We start from the raw sequence: 17,703 nt of genomic DNA, 5'->3' as shown, positions 1-17,703 counted from the left end.
TTGCTCTTAGAAGAAAGTTTGTGTTCGTCATCAACAAAGAAAGAACGAAAACATGTCTGGAACGATGCAGAGACCAGGGGCTCTTTACTATCCGCGCTGAAGCTGAGGGCGCTCGCCAGCTTTGTGGAACTGTACGCGATGCGTTAGTGTACAGTTTTCGACGCGTACGTTACACGTCTCATCCTGACGTCACGTACCTTTACGGGATCTTACCGGGATGTGTGTGAACGCATTCACAGATCCTGGAAAATCACTGGCAGTGTGAATGAACCAAAATCAAACGATCCCGGGACAAATCCCGTGTCACATTATCCGTGTATTTTCCGGAATCTCTGTGTGAAAGGAGCTATACATGCATACATAAATGCATACATGCATATACACAAATGCATAGGTAATGTTTAGGGCTCTAGCACCGTTTACAGACTCTCATATGATTCATAAGTGCTGCATCAGTATAAAACATAAATATTAAGTGCCCAGCAAATCCATGATTAATTTCTGCATTTCAACCATTATTTAGTTCGAAGCACCCAGCTATAACGCTGCATGGCCTGTCATGACAGATGTTTCTTCTAAGGGCTTTTGGACAGTTGTTAACTTACTGCATATCGTACAGAGGAGGCCTAGTCCCATAATCACCTCCACACTAAAGATGTGTGTTGATGTCAGTGAAGCCACAAGGGAAGATGACTTCTGAAACGAATGGGCTGCCACTTGGCCAAGATTTAGCCTCACGTCTCGGCTGGCCCATATCGATTTGAATCTGTAATCCCCATGCCTGTGTGAAGAGTGTGATAAAGCAGAGCATCTCATTGCATAGAGTTCATGTGGGAAAATCTAAAGTGGTGGAATGAATGTACGTGGTTACATCAAGGGGTCTAAACTCGTTCACTAATCGTGCATATAAACAAATTTTGTGTGTATTATTTCATCATTCATGAATCGTGATTCGTCGATAACTTTTGTTCTAAAATGTATTCAAAATTTACATGAACAAAAAACATGTACGCAACAATCACATACTCTAAATAAACAGGTTGATTACGGCTGTCAAGTGATTACAATTTTTAATCGAATTCATTACATGATGTGCTGGTAATTCATTGAATTAATCACACATTAAATTTGGCTGTTTATTGCATCTCAGAGGTGGCATGAATGCATTTACACTGCAATTACAATGAAATAATGCTATGAGATTAATGGATTTTAAATGGGTATTAAAGGGATAGTTCGCCAAAAAATGAAAATTATCTCATAATTTTCTCACCCTTATCTCGTTTCACACCTGCATGACTTTAATTCTGTGGAACATAAAAGAAGATAATTTGAGAAATTATCTCAGGTTTTTTTTTTTTTTTGTCTTACAATGGAAGTCAATGGTAAACCAAACAATTTGGTTTCCAACATTCTTCAAAATATCTTCTTTTATGTTTCACAAAAGAAAGAAAGTCATACAGGTTTGAAGCGACGGAGACGTAACAGTTCTGCAGTGGATTTATATAGGTCATATTTTCATTTTCAAAATCAGCAAAAACAGACAAAATTGTGTCTAAAATATAACTGTGTGTGTGTGTGTGTGTGTGTGTGTGTGTGTGTGTGTGTGTGTGTGTGTGTGTGTGTGTGTGTGTGTGTGTGTGTGTGTGTGTGTGTGTGTGTGTGTGTGTGTGTGTGTGTGTGTGTGTGTGTGTGTGTGTGTGTGTGTGTGAAAGCTGTACATTCAGCTGTAGATGAACTGAGTTGGCAGGTCTCTGGAAGTCACCTTGGCTTTTTCAAGTAGAAATCATGTGTATGTTTCTATTTTGTCAAGCCTTTGAGGTCTAAGCCTCTTTCTCTGCTTAATATCAACATTATGAAAGAATTAAGATCAGTAGTATCAGCCCTGGCTGACATTTTCAGATTGGAAATGCATTTGATGTCAGTTTTTTATTAGGCCAATTTAAATCGGCTTTGTGCAGATAAGGTTCCTTGATTTCTCAGCCTTTTTTGGTGAAAATTAAAGAAATTATCAGTGTCCGCAGCAGCTGGTCGTTATTTACACACCGGTTCAGGAGCTTTGCTTAGTGATCTGCAGTCAGTTTACTTCATTATAATGAATAGATTAACCTGAATAAAAATACAATACATTGTCAGATAACAACATCACTTTCATTGACAAACTGTTGGCTGTATTTGTTTAAACCTTGATGGTCATCAGGTCATTTTTCCAGCATTTATAAGTTTGAACGTTCTGTCCTCTGAGATTATTAAAGGTACAGATGGTTGGTGGTCAACTAGTCCGGAAAAAAAAACATTCTGAAAAATCTTTAAATTCACAACTTTTAAAATGCCACCACTACAGCCATACACATTGAGACAGGTAAACTAACATTCAAAGATTTTTTTTTGCATTAGATTTACCAAAAGTTAATTCAAGACATGTATAATGTTTCTATTTCATAAATTAAAATAGAAAATAAACTGTATTTTTTACAATATTAATGTTTTTACTATTTTTGATCAAATAAATGCATATGTTTTGGTGAGCATAATGGACTTTAAAACCCAAACGTTGCCCATTTTGAGCATCCCGTCCTGTTTTAAGATGCTCTTGAGACCTCTGGGTTTTGCTCTTTTGTGATCAATCTAGCCGTTTGAAACATAAGAGCATGTCTAATGCAAATGCCTAAACCCAAGGGGAGTTCTTTACGTTTACAATACAGCACCATTTTTCTTTTAGAAAGTGCAAGTGCAAGTGTTTAACGCTTAACCTTCAGTACAATAAAAATCAATACATGCACCATTATGTCTATTTGTTTGCTGGAGTAATGGCAGTGGCTAGAGTGAAAATGCTGCCTGACAGTCTTAAAACCTTGAGTTTCTTCTCCCTCATAAGCCAGAGGCCGTAACTGATGATGGCCCGGGTCTGTAATTTGGCTATGAGCGATACCTTCATTTGTCTCTGAAACAATAGCACATAATTTTAGCATGTGACTTTAGCACTATTTTCTCATCTAAATACCGTGCTCAAAAGAACGGCTCTCTCTCTCCATCTCTGTCTCTCAGCCTTCTCTCTGAGAACCTGACATCTCCAAGGCTATTTACTGTCGGTTCCCCACAGATCTGCCATCAGTTAGAATCCCACTCAGTGTGAGATTCTGCAGACCATAGGATCTCTGCTGGCACATTTTTCTGTGCTGCATTACACACACATGTCCTTGGATACAAAATAGAAAATCTCACTGTCAGTGATTCTGGTCTCAACCTTTTACAGCCAGGACCAAAAGTCACATCTGATAAATCTGGGGTTCAAAATTAAATATAAAACTGAATGTAAACTGATAGTTTGGGAACTAAAAACATGGAAGATTTTGAAATCATGGTGGAGATCATCAGGTTTTACACAAACTTTTTCTTTGACCAGTGTTTGCATCTCTTGTTGTTAAAGCAAAACAGACACGAGCCAAAGACAATCTGAAATTCATGTTGATTTTTCAGTTCAGTCTTTCTCTCAAATTGTTATTTAACTAACTTTATTTAATAGTTACAAATTCATATATTTGTATCATTGAAAAACGATTATATTTAATTCAAATTAATTGAATTTGTAATTTAATAACAATTTATTCTTAAAATTACAAATAGTTTAATTTATAATTAAAAAAGTACACTTTTTAGTAAGTACAAATTAGCAGTAAAAGCGTTAAAAAAAAAATCTCACCAACCTCAAACTTTTACACATCTTGCAGGTTTTTTTTTTTTTTTTTTTGCTCCATCTAGTTGTATTTGAAGATAAGAACGTATTACATAAGATATATGTATTTTTTAAATTAACAGTGGTCTCAGACTTTTGGCCTGCACTATTTATGAGCACCCCACACCCCTCAGTCGACCATTGGTTTCTCAGTTACCTCTTGCGACGCTGGAACGCTGTATATCACGGTAATTATATGTATTTGCATAGGCGTTAACCACCCACCATGCAGACCCATCAGGGAGTCGATTCTAATTGCCCACCCCCTAACTTTTAATAAGCGCTGGTGACTGCTAGACAGTTTACGACAGCTCTGGGGAATAGTGTAAAAGCCACACTCTTAATCCACAAGAGCTATTAATTTTCTTGATTGTGCAGGATATAATGCCACCCATCTCACTCAGCAGATGTACCACTGATCTCATTGTCTAACACATCACAGAATCTGGGTCGGGAAAGTTCAGAGCGGATACTTTAGCGCTTACTATTTCAAAGTATTTAATCGCAATTTGTCTTCTGCTTTGCATCTTAACAACCAGCAAGCATAGCAAAGTCAAGATCCAATTCCACAATATGACTTTATACTTTGGTAAAATCAATGTAGTCAGTCATTTCTTGGTTAAAGTCATTGGTTTGTTTACCTGCGGGTCTAGCATGCACTGACACCTGTGCTCCCCTGCCATTAGCCATCAGAGCCGGGCGCCCCGCTTCGAGGTGTGAGTAGATTATGAAGTAGTCTATTACCTTTGAGAGAGCTGTGCGCTCTGGTGCTGGAGAGATTATAGGTCGACCCATGTAGCGCTATTGCCTGCTCAGAATGGATAAATGGCTGTGGCTCTGAGGGACTGTCACAGTTCAATCTCCCTCAAGGTCAGAGGTACAAACACAGAGGTCACAGTGCAGACAGCAAAAACACTCTGTATGATAAGATAAATCACATGCATGATAATCTCATAGTTGTGAATGGCTTCAATAACTATGAAAGAGAGAATTAATTTAGCTTTCCGAGATAATCTTTTGAAATACAATTAGGGTGGTATGGATTCAAATGTTTTACATTTGTTGAAATAATGGATTAAAAAGTTAAAATTGGAAACCCTGTCTGGGTCGAATTCACATGTCTAATGAGCCTAACTGTTTGCTGGGTGTGTTTATTCTCGTTTTAGGAGATTTGTTGCGATCTGGACGTATCACTGGATTGACAGTAAATGGAGGTTGGTCCGTGTGGGGCCCTTGGAGCCAATGTAGTCGGGACTGCAGCGCAGGTATCCGAAACCGCAAACGCACCTGCTCCAACCCCAAACCCAAATATGGAGGAATCACCTGCCTCGGGCCTGCCCAGGAGTTTCAGGAGTGCAACACTACACCATGTCCAGGTTAGTCATATATACACCTCGTATATACACCTTTACATCATACACAGCTTCTCCAAGCATTGGAGTTGTCACTGTCAGTTAATTTATAAATGTCATATATTTTACTTGATAACTATCAATTTTGCTGTACACTACTTTTCAAATGTTTGGGGTCTGTACATTTTTTTTATGTGTGTGTTTTTGAAAGAAGCCTCACCAAAAATACAGTAAAACAGTGAAATATTCTTACAATTTAAATACAAGTTTTCTATTTGAATGTTTTATTTATTTATTATTACTTACTCCTGTGATGGCAGTCTTCAATGTCACATGATCCTCTAGAAATCATTCTAATAAGTGGATTTCTTATTATTATCAATGTTGAATACAGTTGAGCTGCTTAAATTTTTTGAAATAGAAATCTTTTGTAACATTAGTCAATACTGCCAATTTTGTTCAATTTAATGCATCCTTGCTGAATAAAAGGATTAATTTCTTTAAATCTTATGGACCCCAAAATGTTAATGGTGGTGTAACTCTGTCAGCTTTTCACCAGTTGTATGAAAACAGTGTGTACCGTATGTAAAGAATTTTTTTTTTTACGAAAAACCAGCTTGTGATTAGTTAATTGTCTTTAGATGTTCAAATAAGTTCAGAATTAGAACAGAAATGTGTTGTTTGTTTGTGTATTGGTTATATGATAGGGTAGTCAGTTATAACACAGCTCGGCTTAGTGGAAAATCTTCTGAAAGAGGTTAACAACATCTGGCCAGCTGGTTTACTTTGAAAAACCATCAAACAACACAAATATAATAAAGACCTATCCATTCTCTCTTCAAATGTTAATATGTTTCATGCACTTTAAAAAATAAAGTTTATTTTTTGGTATCTGGGGTTCCATAGAACCTTTTTCATCCATACAATCGTTCCATTCCAAAAACATTGTTTATAGTAGAAAAATGTTCTTTAGATTTTTAAAATGTTCTTCACACACATATAAAAAAAAGTGTTATTTTAAGAAAGAACATGCATTTATTTTTGAGAATAGAGGCATTCAGTCTGTTTCTGGTGCGCAGGGAATAAAGAAGAATTTCAGACATCTACAAGCAATAAAGAAAAGATATAGCCCACTTTCTCGTACAGTATTTGTACGCATGAAGGACGATCTCCCTGTTTTAAGGTGCGAGGACCCCAATTTGCCGGCGGAAATGGAGAGAAATCTCTGTGGCATCGTTGTGTGTAATCACATTTCAGGCTAATTACACCGGCAGCGACGGGAAGGCAGGATTCAGTCATTAAAAGGCTTATGACAATGGCGTACACCCTCTCTAAAGTTGAAGGAGGGGAAAAGCTCTCTAATTAAATGAGTACTCATCGTTATGTGTGCTGGCAATATGCTGTCTAAATGGAAATGTGCTTCTTGGGTATTTTATGATACCTAACGGTGAGCAAGACACTATCGGGAAATGCAGAATTTGTTTTGCGATCCTAATTAATCAATAGCCTGTTTTCGGAGATGAATGTCACCCCTAACCATCAAAGCAGGGCATAGTGTAGTTCATATAGTCTTGGAGTCTCTCTTCATGCTATGGTGGAAGACTAATTGCTTCTCAGTCTTAATTTTACGGCAGCTGTTTTCTAACAGGAAATCACATATTTCCTGTAAAGTGACAATAGCAAGACCAGCAGGACTGCTTCATTAACAAAGACCTCCAGAGGTTTTAAGACCTTATTAGCCTTATTGATGTTTTTCTCTACAGGAGTAATTGCCAGCATATCAGGAAGCGCTGCGCAAATTTCACAAAATTGGCAGATAAAAAATTGTACAGCAAACTCTCTCAGCGCACTGTCGATTAGTAGCTGTGCTCTGCACTTCTCTAACTTAATTCAGTCCTTGTCTACTTCCAATGAAACGTCTTAGTAGAACTTAGATTCAATAGCTCCTTTGTACAGACGACGACAGAACAGTACAGATGACTTTCATCAAGCGTATCCCAGCAGAAAGCTTGGAAAAGAACACATCAAATTGCTCTACACCTCCATAAGCGTCTTTGAACCGGAGCTTGTCTGTGACCAATATTCTCACTGTGTCTTTTATTGGTTCCTTCTGCCTAGCTAAATCTTGACTTGTTCAAAGTCAGACCTTTGAAATGCATTATTTTGTTTTGAGAGAGGCAGACAGAGGTCTCACGGTTGCTGTTGTTGCGGCTCAGAAACGAATGAATCTCTTCTTGTCGCAGATCACAAAGGTGAAATGAGATGATCAGTCACACAGGGGCCGACAGGAGCTTATTTGTCATTTTGCGCAATAGATAAATTATAACAGATGGTAAAATGCAATGTTTTGTTTACTTATACCTTTAAAAAAGTGACCTTTTCTATTTTTTTCACCAAATATGTGAAATACAGTGAATCATAAAATATTCACTAGCAACTATCCTGAGGTGTGACGTCAAAGGCAACAGACAGGAAAAAATACATTTGACCATTTAATTCACAATAACGATATTATAGCAATATCTATATAAATTCTGAAAAAACATAAAGATATCAGTTAAATTCATCTTTAACTTTATTTTGTGTTTTCTCTTTTTTGACCAATGAATCACACTCTTAAGTATGAGGGTATATAACAGGGTGGGAGAGAGAGAGTTTGTAACCATAACTGTACAAAAGCATACCAAAAAAAACGTACTGTTGATTGGCACTTCCTGCAGACTTTTTGACCAAATCCAAAAATCTCCCAACACTATTTTTTTAATATGTGGGTAAAGTCTTTTGCTTTCGCCTGTCGTCTCCTCTGACATACAAGTTACACCCTGTATAGTTGTCTTCTTTTTCCCATTTTATGAAATATTTACAATATTGTAAATCCAAGATATGTGTAGCATTAACATGAGATAAATATTTACATTTTTTAATATCATGGTTATCACCGATACCAGTATTTTTTGACAAAAATCTATTTTTTATTTTATTATTATTACATTTTTAATTATTTTCTGTAGAGACAGATGCATGCTAATCAAACCCCCTTGACCCTTTGGATTGGACTGCCCAAAAACAACCAAACCTTTCAAGATGCAAAAGGATCTTAAAGGCATTGTAAAAAAAACATATTATCTGAGCGATTTGATCCAAGTCTTATGAATAGATAGGAAACAATGATTGATAGTATACACATACATAGAGCACATCACACATTGTAAACACAGAAGCTCAAACATGCATGCATGATTCACGAGAACCAATGTGTTTTGCTCCAAACAGCAATGTGACACACACGAGCCTAAATGAAATCTGTCCATCATATAAAGCAGTCGTGTCTCTTCTTCACAAGACATTGTTTAAACCAATCGTATACTGTAGATTCATTTTAATTTACTTGTATGACCCTTTTTGATCTTCTAAGTTTGGTTACCTGGACTTTCAATGGAGGGACAGAAAACCTCTCAGGTTTAATTAAAAATATCTTAATTTTTGTTTCATAGCTTAGTATAGGCATTATACTGTCAAGTATTCAGTAATCAGTAAGCTAATATTCCATACTAAACATAGCCGAAATCTACTCATGTCAGTGACATAAGCTCTCGCCCCTCTTCTACAAACCTGTCAGGGCTAATGCTAATGTGAAATGAGACTCAGTATATGCTTGTTTTCCTTTAATTAGCACTAAGGCAGTGGTAGTGTTTTGTGAGTTGTTCTCTGTTCCCCCAGTTGTCGAGGTTGATGACCCTGAGCTTGGCACTCGCTGAAGAGGGGAGGGAGTGAATTGATGGTTCGTTTAGCCTCATTAATTAGAGCAGGGGTCAGTGTGAGAGCGCCAGGGAGAGGCAGGGCTCCGGAGCAGATTGTGTGAACAGCCTCTCTTTTCATCGTCCCCCTGATTCTCAGCACTCTCAGCATCTGGATTTAGCTTGTCTTGACGCCATTGTAGTGATTGTACCAGAGATAACTAGGGTGATGTCATTCATTCATATCGTGGTACTAAATGCATAAATGTCCTGGATCTATTTCAATTAAATGGTTCAAAGACACGTATAATAATTGTTTCATGGTCAAAAACAGCCATAACCCAGTCTTGTCTTAGCTGGTTTAAGATTGTCTCCCAGTCTGGCCAGCAGAAAAATGTTCAAACCCAAGACCATCCAATCAGCTTAGGCTATTTCTGCCTGTCTAACTTTCTCACCTTTTTAACAGGCCAGTGTTCTATTAGCATTGTTTATATGTAAATGAGCTATGCTATGATTGGTTAACCTCTTCGATTGTGGAATGGGTAACAACCTCACTAAATTGCTGAGCATTGAATGGGTGCTGATATTACAGATATGATGCTTTCTGAATGGCTTGTTTTTGCGGGTCATTTTTCGTTGTGTTACGGGAGCATGTGTACATTTTCAATTGAAGTATTTAATTGTATTATTTTATTTATTTTAAATCTTGTTTTCCATTATATGTCCCATTTATATGTAATGACACTCAACATGATGTTATCGATGTTATATGATGTTATATGTTAACAAATGTTTATCGGAGCAAAAGTGTGAAAAAGGGTAGAGGAAAAAAATGCATCTGCCCCTGTTGATATAAACTATTATTACACATGTATATAGTTGCAAACACCCTCAAACATGTTCCCAGAAATATTTTCACTATTCACTGAAAGAAATGTCAGACGCTAGTCCCGAAATTATTCATGAGACGAGCGCAGTAGTATTTTGAGTGTCCTCTTTTCCTTATCTTTCAGTGGATGGGAGCTGGTCGTGCTGGTCACCTTGGTCTAAATGCTCAGTGACATGCGGAGGAGGACACTACATGCGCACACGCACCTGTAACAACCCTCCACCTGCCTACGGAGGTGACATCTGCCTGGGTTTGCATACTGAAGAGGCTCTCTGTAACATCCAACCCTGCCCTGGTACACACACACACTTTATCACGTGCATGAACTCAACCTACGTGAACTCACACACACACAACAGTCACACCTTGACTCCAACAGGAAATTACATGGCTTTTTTCTGGATAGGAAGCCTTTGTCTTGTACCTGCTTTCCTTTCGTCATGTCTCGTGTCTAAAGCGGCCCGTGGGGGAATGAAAGGAGAGGAAATCAAAATGTCACACATCATAGAAAAGCAAATGGTAAAGCCGAGCTTGCGATACGAAGATAATATGCATAAGCTCGCAGCAGGGAGTGCAATAGAGGAGGGTAAGATAAGGCGATTGATGGCGGAGTCAAACCTCGCACATTGATCCACGGAAAGGTGAATGGGAGAAGAGAGCTTGTATTCAAATGTCAGTCCATCCATTAGCCAGAAGTGTAGTGAGGTTACGGAGTGACCTTTTATTAGCTGCGTTCAGGTCTATCTGTCACACCATTCATTACACGCTCGCGTGTAGCTGTACAGTCTACAGTGCAGGTCGGGAGACGGGGGACGGGATAAATGAGGGGAATGCTAATCAGAAGACCCTGTGTGGAAGATTTCTCCTAAGCTGAATTTCAACCTTTTTATGCTCCAATGTATGGGTTTGGTTTAAATTAGCTGTGAGGCCAAATAGATAATCAGTTCTCTTGTACGATAACCACGTGACTCTATTTTAAGCCTTTCCTGATAGAAAATTTCCTTGAGGGACTACCACAACAGAGTAAAAAAAACATAAATTACACTCTTGTGAAGTCAGTCTGTAGTTCCGCCTTCTTGATGACATCACACGTCTAGACGGTTAGCAATGATTGGTCGGGAAGCAACGTGTAGTCTGACATGTTTCCTGTCCGCGACACAACAAGAATTTAGGAGTCAAAATCGCATAATCTGACACAGTGACTGTCGTAACAGACAAAAAATGTGTGTAGTCTGAAGCTAGCATAATAGAAGCGCTTGATGTGAGTGGAACGTTTTGTGGGTGATCTACTGAAAATGCATAAAATTATTGTCATGTCAGGCGCAAAATCAGACATTCATTTAAATACTCCCTGCCCATAAATTTTGCAATCTGACAGGGAAACTCCTACAAATGCCTGTGCAAAAAGGTCAGCCACAAAAAAAACTGTCCATGCCTTTTCATTGTAGTAAATCTTGACTGTAGTTTTTTAAATAAAGGTTTGCACGGCTGCAGACTGTTAATCTGGCCCCTGGTTTCTTGGTTTTAAGGTCACATTTACCATTTCTCCGCAAAATTTTGTATTATTCTATTTTGTACATTATTTTTAAAACTTTAGGTATTAAAAATATATAGATTATGATGATAAATGTTTCTTGAGCTCCAAATCAGCATATTAGAATAATTTCTGAAGGACCATGTGACACTGAAGACTTTGATTATATTTATATTGTGATAAATTACATTTTGAAATGTAATGCAAAAGTTTCCCACAAATGCACAATGCTATTCACCATTGCACGCATCAAATTGAACAAATATGTTGTGCGTGGTTTTATTAGCTCACCTTATATTACACAACTACACACCTATCCTGTGACAGTTGCAATTTAAAGCACAAAGTTACAGCACAGCACCTCTTAAAATGTCAGAAAATGTAGGTCAGTGTTTCATGAACCTTTAAGATGTTATTTAGCAGGGTTTTGTCACATTAAAAAATTATTCTAATTGAAATTAAGCTAATATATGTCCTGACTTTCTTGATTTACTTTATTTTCACATTTTATTTTTGAATACTTTTTAATCAGAATCACTTTGCCCAATTTTTTTCCCTATAAAAACCTTTTTTTAAATCAATTCAATTCAATTCACATTTATGTGTATAGCGATTTTCGCAATACACATCATTTCAAAGCAGCTTTACAGAAAATGCATGAGTCCACATTACAATTTAGAGTGATCTGTTATCAGAGGTAACGGTCTTCAGGTGGCGCAAAAATAAATAAATATGAAATATGAAAATTGATAAATGTCAATCTTAACACATAATTGCATTAACAATACTAAATAAGATGGGCACTTCACATTCCGTCCCCTCTACATAACTTTGCATCTGATTTGCACTTTTGGTCATCATTTACAGAGAGCTGGTCTGATTGGTCCGAATGGTCCCCCTGTGACTCATCAGGGTCTCAAGCACGCCTTCGGCACTGTGACGTCCTGTTTCCCACCGGCAACCAGTGCTCTGGCAACAGCAGTGAAACACGTGCCTGTCTGCCCATCTCCAACTTCATCCCAGGTGGGCACACACACACATACACACCCAAACACTTGCCATATCGACTCCTGGACAAACAAGGATCTTCCCTTATTGACAAGAAGTAATGCGAGACACACCAAACCATTGATTTCTGCAGTGCAGGGATAATTAGCCTCTCATCCCCCGCCTTGTCTAAGTGGCACGATCGAACAAATGCATTACAGTGATGTTTCATACACCAGATACCTGAGATAGTTCTGCTGTGAGAGAAGTCCAACCACAAGTTTTACAAACTCAAACATGAGGTAGCTAATTGAAAGAGGGAACATCTTATCTTAATAACTGTACTTCCTGCTCTGATGATATTAAAGCGTCTTGAAAATGATGAGTTATTATGCGATCAACCATTTTGTAGAGATGGAAAACGCTAAACATATGATCGTCAGGGGAGTTATTACCTCGCTTCCGCTTCCATCGCAGCACGGGGAGTGAATTTTTTTACGACTATTCTGTAAATCTTGTGTAAATATTGTCTGCCCCGCAGAGTCCTTGTATCTTTCACAGAGTAACATTCCATTACAGCTCATTAGAAAAGTTTTATACCTCATTTACTTCCATTACTGATCATAAAAATGTGTCGCAGGTGCCACTTTCCTTATTCAGCTCTTTGAATATCGCGATAATGGGTTGAGTTTGAAATTTGCTTGCTATAATGTTCTGCAACTTCTAAAGATCTCATTTATCAGCCTGACGGATTCATTTCCCATCTCCCTTGATTTTTTTTTTCTTTCTCAGAAACGTCTGTTGCACGTTCAAGTCAGGAGGAAAGATGGTGTGGAGGTAAGCAGTGTATGCAGACTCATAAGTAGTGTACAAGCAGCCTTGTTATCACTCTGCTGGGGTTTGACTGTACATTATCCCATTTAATACACGGCTACTTGCCAAATAAAGACATATATGGACATAAAATATTGATTTAAGTTAGTAAAGCTTAGCTTAGATCAGCTGAAAGCTTCCGCTAATAAAAAGCCATATATTGTGGATTTTCTTTTTTCTTTTTTGAAAGATATTAATACTTTTATTCAGCAAGGATGCATTAAATTGAACAAAAGTGAAAGTTAAGACATTTATAATGTTACAAAAGATTTTTATTTCAAATTAATGCTGTTCTTTTGAACTTTGGGTATCACAAATATAAATAAATCACACAAAAATTAAACAGCACAACTGTTTTCAACATTGATAATAATAAATGTTTCTTGAGCTCCAAATCAGCATATTAGAATTATTTCTGAAGGATCATGTGACACTGAAGACTTTGATTATATTACATTTTAAAATGAATTAAAATACAGTTTTTGTGATTGTAGTAATATTTAGGGGCCAAGCACCGAAGGTGCGGGCACCTACTGTATCTGTTCCGGTTCTTTTTCTTTTTCTTTTTCTTTTTCTTTTTCTATTTCTTTTTCTTTTTCTGTTTCTTTTTCTTTTTCTGTTTCTTTTTCTTTTTCTTTTTCTTCCGACTGGGCGTCTATGGCAGCCTAAAGAACCGTTTGCGGGAAACTTATGAAAATTGGCACAGTGATAGAGGACAGCCTGAACTATCACCATAGCAAATTTGGAGACTCCAACTCATTCCCTCTAGCGCCACCAGCTGTCCAAAGTTTCACTCATGTTTATGCTAATAACTTTTGAACCACTGATTCCTGAGCTCACGGCGATTCAAACTCCTCCTAGGCCGTTGGTCCGCATTTCAAGAAAACTTAACCAGATCATCTCCAGACCAGGACGACAAAAAGTTATGGAAATCAAGTTGATTCGAATAACCGTTCTCGAATACCGTGCAAATAAATTTAACGTAGCGCTTGCGAAAACAGACGTAAGGCTGTATCTCCACAACGCTTTATCAGATTCAGACCAAATTTGGTACATGTCATCACAAGCATGACCTGAGGCTACATGCTGCGTTTCGGCGCAGTGCCACCTACTGGTCCGGAGATATGAATAATTTATGTTTTTGCTTATAACTTCTGAACGGTTTGTCAAAAAATCACAAAAGTGGTCTCGTTAGATTCAGGGCGTCATGTTGAGTCGACTGATATCCAATTTACCCAGATCAGCCATTTTGGCTGTCGGCCATTTTGAATTATGTGCTAAAATGCTGTATTTTATGAACGCATGAACGTATCGTTACGAAACTCAGTATGGGTCATCAGTACAAGGCCCTAAAGGTACTCAAAAGATTATGAGACAGCGCCACCTTTTGGTCAAAAGTTATAATAAAATGTCCAAAAATGCTAATAACATTTGAATAAATTTGCCTATAGTAATGACACTGATCTTAATAGATTCCTTGGGTTATGCTGAAAACATAGATACCAATTTTGCCATAGTCAGTCAAACTTCCTGTCCGCCATCTTTATTTTCTTTTAAAACCTTCTTTTTCGAACTCCTCCTAGACCGAACGTCCGATTTTCACCAAAATCAGATCGTGTCATCTCCAGACCGTGCCGAGTAAAAGTTATGGATTTCGTGTCGATAGACAAAACCGTTTTCGTATACCCCAGCAGCAAAGTTGATGCATGATGCCAAAATGACTATTCAGGCTTTATATCTGCAATGCCTTGACATATTTACACCAAACTTTGTATGTGTCATTGTCACTTCACTCTGACCACATCACATCAATTTTTTAACTACGACACCTATTGGTCGAAAGTGATAATCCTTTAAATGTCTTTAATTGCTTCTTGCTGCAGTTGGTCTGACACTCCCAGCCATGTTGGAATGTCTTGTCGTCGTCTTTGCGCTTGGCCCCGGTGATTGCTGCTTGCAGCTATATTTCACAATATTACTGTTTTTACTGTCAAATAAAAGCAGCCTTGGTGAGACTTCTTTCTAAAAACATAGTGAACAGTAGTGTGTATTAAAATGAACTCCCAAGTAGAGGTCTTCAGGTGAACCCGTTGACCCGTTGACCCGGGACCCGACCCGGGACCCGTACGGGTTCGGGTCTATATTTTAAATGATCAGCCGGGTCCGGGTCGGGTCGAATCTATTACTTCGGGTCCCGGGTCTGTTTAACATTGTGTGTAATACCCGTGCGAGTCATCAAATCTCAAAAATGCGTCTTGTCACACTCATATTTAATATATTTTAAATCAGTAACATAATCTGAGGTGAACTGTCACATGAATGTTTACTTTGACACTCAAAATAAATTGCGTTAAAAAGCATATTTTAGGTTGATCCATCCAGCTAGCGCGCATTTGCAGTCAAGCGCGTGTCATGTTTCTATGGCAACCAGTTACCAGAGGCAGAGCTTCAGTGAGGGATAGCCAAACCGCGCTTTAGATTTTACAATGTCAATTAATCGTTTTGTTCAATCTTAAAGTTTTAGTGGTCAGATTCAGACTCGATGATGCAGAGCAGAGAGCACGGAGATGATAAATAACGTCAGCGCAGCGGCCATGGCACTGAACGAGCAATCGTTATTATAGTTCAAAAAGGCAAACAGCCAAAAGTTATTGTGCGAGTTAGCAGCTAGCTGCTAACTCGTTTAATTTGTCATCCGTCACCGTGAGTCCGTGACATCATGTGGACTTTTGAAGCTGAAATAACAAGGATTAAGCTTGGACTTGGTGGAATAACGAGAGGAATAACATGGATAACTTTCTTGTCGGAGCCGAAGGATTGTAATGCATCACAGCCAGTCAGGTAACGTAACGTTAACGTTACAAGGAAAGGATGGAGAGACTAACGTTACTACGCTGCTACGGCTCCTTAAATTAGGTAAGACAAAAAGTTGTAATTTTTCGCAACAGGTTTATTGACTTGTAATAGCAGTTTAAGGTGGAAAATGTGACAATCGGGTCCAGTCGGGTCTGTGTCTTCCCGGCAGTTTCGGGTCCAGCTTACAAAAAATTTATCGGGTCTGCACGGGTCCGGGTCCAGCTTTTGAAATAATAGTCGGGTCCGGGTCGGTTCGGTGTAGCAAATTACGGGTCCCTTCCGGTTCGGGTAAGAATTTTTGGACCCGTGAAGACCTCTACTCCCAAGGTCAATTTTATAACAGAGAGAGAGATCGCGTAGCAATGTTTCCATGAACAGCAGTGAAACATAAGGTTCGATGTTTATCATAGAAAAACATCTGACTGCTCACTGTCACAGTTGACCAATCAGAATCCAGTATTCCACAGAACATAATTCTAGGTGTAATTTATCCAGTTTGCAGCAAAAATTATGTTGTGAAAAGACAATGTGCCTCAATGCTTTTTTGGGAACCATTAAACAAATGCGCATTTGGAATGATCTGTAATAGTACATTTTTCCCATTTATAGCCATTATTATTGGCTGTTCATGCAGATTTACAGGGCAACAGCGATATTGACTGTAATTTACTATAATGTTTAATTGGCTCAGGTAATGGATGATTGATATCAACTGGCTTTAGGATCAATGCTTGAACACACAGCCATTTTGCTTGCGTCAGATCATTTAGCCATTAGCTGTTTTGCCTCTCTCGCCAGACTTCAACGTGTTCCACATGATCGCCGTGGGCCTGAGCAGCTCTATACTCGGCTGCCTGGTGACCCTACTGGTGTACACTTACTGTCAGAGATACCAGCAGCAGTCCCATGATGCCACAGTCATCCATCCCATCTCTGCCGCCCCCCTCAACACCAGCATCACCAACCACATCAACAAACTGGACAAGTACGACTCGGTTGAAGCCATTAAGGTGGGTGTTTTCACTCATACTATTCGGAAAATGTTGTTTATTTCTAGAGATAAGACGATGGATCCAGTATGTGGTCTGTGTGTGTGTGTGTGCGCGACTCTGTCTTGTGTCTAAATCGATTCATACATTCATACACTGCTTTCTCATAAGTAATTTGAAAAAGTTTTGATTCAGTTTGTACACTCAGTGTTTGTGTGAGATTGTCTCAAATGAAATCAGAAACCAATATGCAGCTCATGTCAGTCGTTTTCTGAGAATGTTATTGTTGTTAGGCTACTTTAACCCTGAAAAATTGATAAATCGAGGGTTATTATTACATAATGCATTATGCAACACACTGAGATTTAGACACATGGATCATTTTTTCATAAGCACAGCAAAAATAAAGCTCACCATCATTTTTCACATTTAGTCAGAAGGACAGTTAATGCTTCATTAGACTTGAATACAAGACTCATGACTAATTACAGAAAGTGCTCTTCAGTTATTGCTTGTTCAGACACTTTTGTGAAGTAGCATATTTCATCAGCTGGATGTATTGCAATAGAATAGCATCATTTACACAATATCCCGAGCCCAGAAGGGTAATATAGCAAATGACTTTCTTTTTTTACTGTCCTGACTGTAGAAAGTCACCAGCTCAGCTTCATCTCTACTGATGACAAGAATGAATGAAACTTTAAGGCTACACAATATTATTGCCATGCACAACTTACTTGTCGTATTGTT

General features: G+C 38.3%; 1 protein-coding gene across 5 annotated transcripts in view; it reads left to right on the top strand.

Annotated features, from left to right (window-relative positions):
• Window positions 1-17,703, top strand: part of sema5a (sema domain, seven thrombospondin repeats (type 1 and type 1-like), transmembrane domain (TM) and short cytoplasmic domain, (semaphorin) 5A) — a 145,236-nt gene that overhangs the window by 123,396 nt on the left and 4,137 nt on the right. For all 5 annotated transcript variants that reach the window (XM_079601664.1, XM_079601666.1, XM_079601665.1 and 2 more), the window contains 5 exons: window positions 4,903-5,112; window positions 9,839-10,009; window positions 12,116-12,271; window positions 13,028-13,072; window positions 16,763-16,974. In XM_079601664.1, coding sequence (XP_079457790.1) covers window positions 4,903-5,112; window positions 9,839-10,009; window positions 12,116-12,271; window positions 13,028-13,072; window positions 16,763-16,974 — 794 coding nt within the window. The remainder of the gene's footprint in view (window positions 1-4,902; window positions 5,113-9,838; window positions 10,010-12,115; window positions 12,272-13,027; window positions 13,073-16,762; window positions 16,975-17,703) is intronic.

Source organism: Phoxinus phoxinus (genome assembly GCF_949152265.1).
Source record: "Phoxinus phoxinus genome assembly, chromosome: 24".
Taxonomy (NCBI): Eukaryota; Metazoa; Chordata; class Actinopteri; order Cypriniformes; family Leuciscidae; genus Phoxinus; species Phoxinus phoxinus.
The sequence above is the reverse complement of the archived record's forward strand: the minus strand, read 5'-3'. Positions and strand labels throughout refer to the sequence as shown.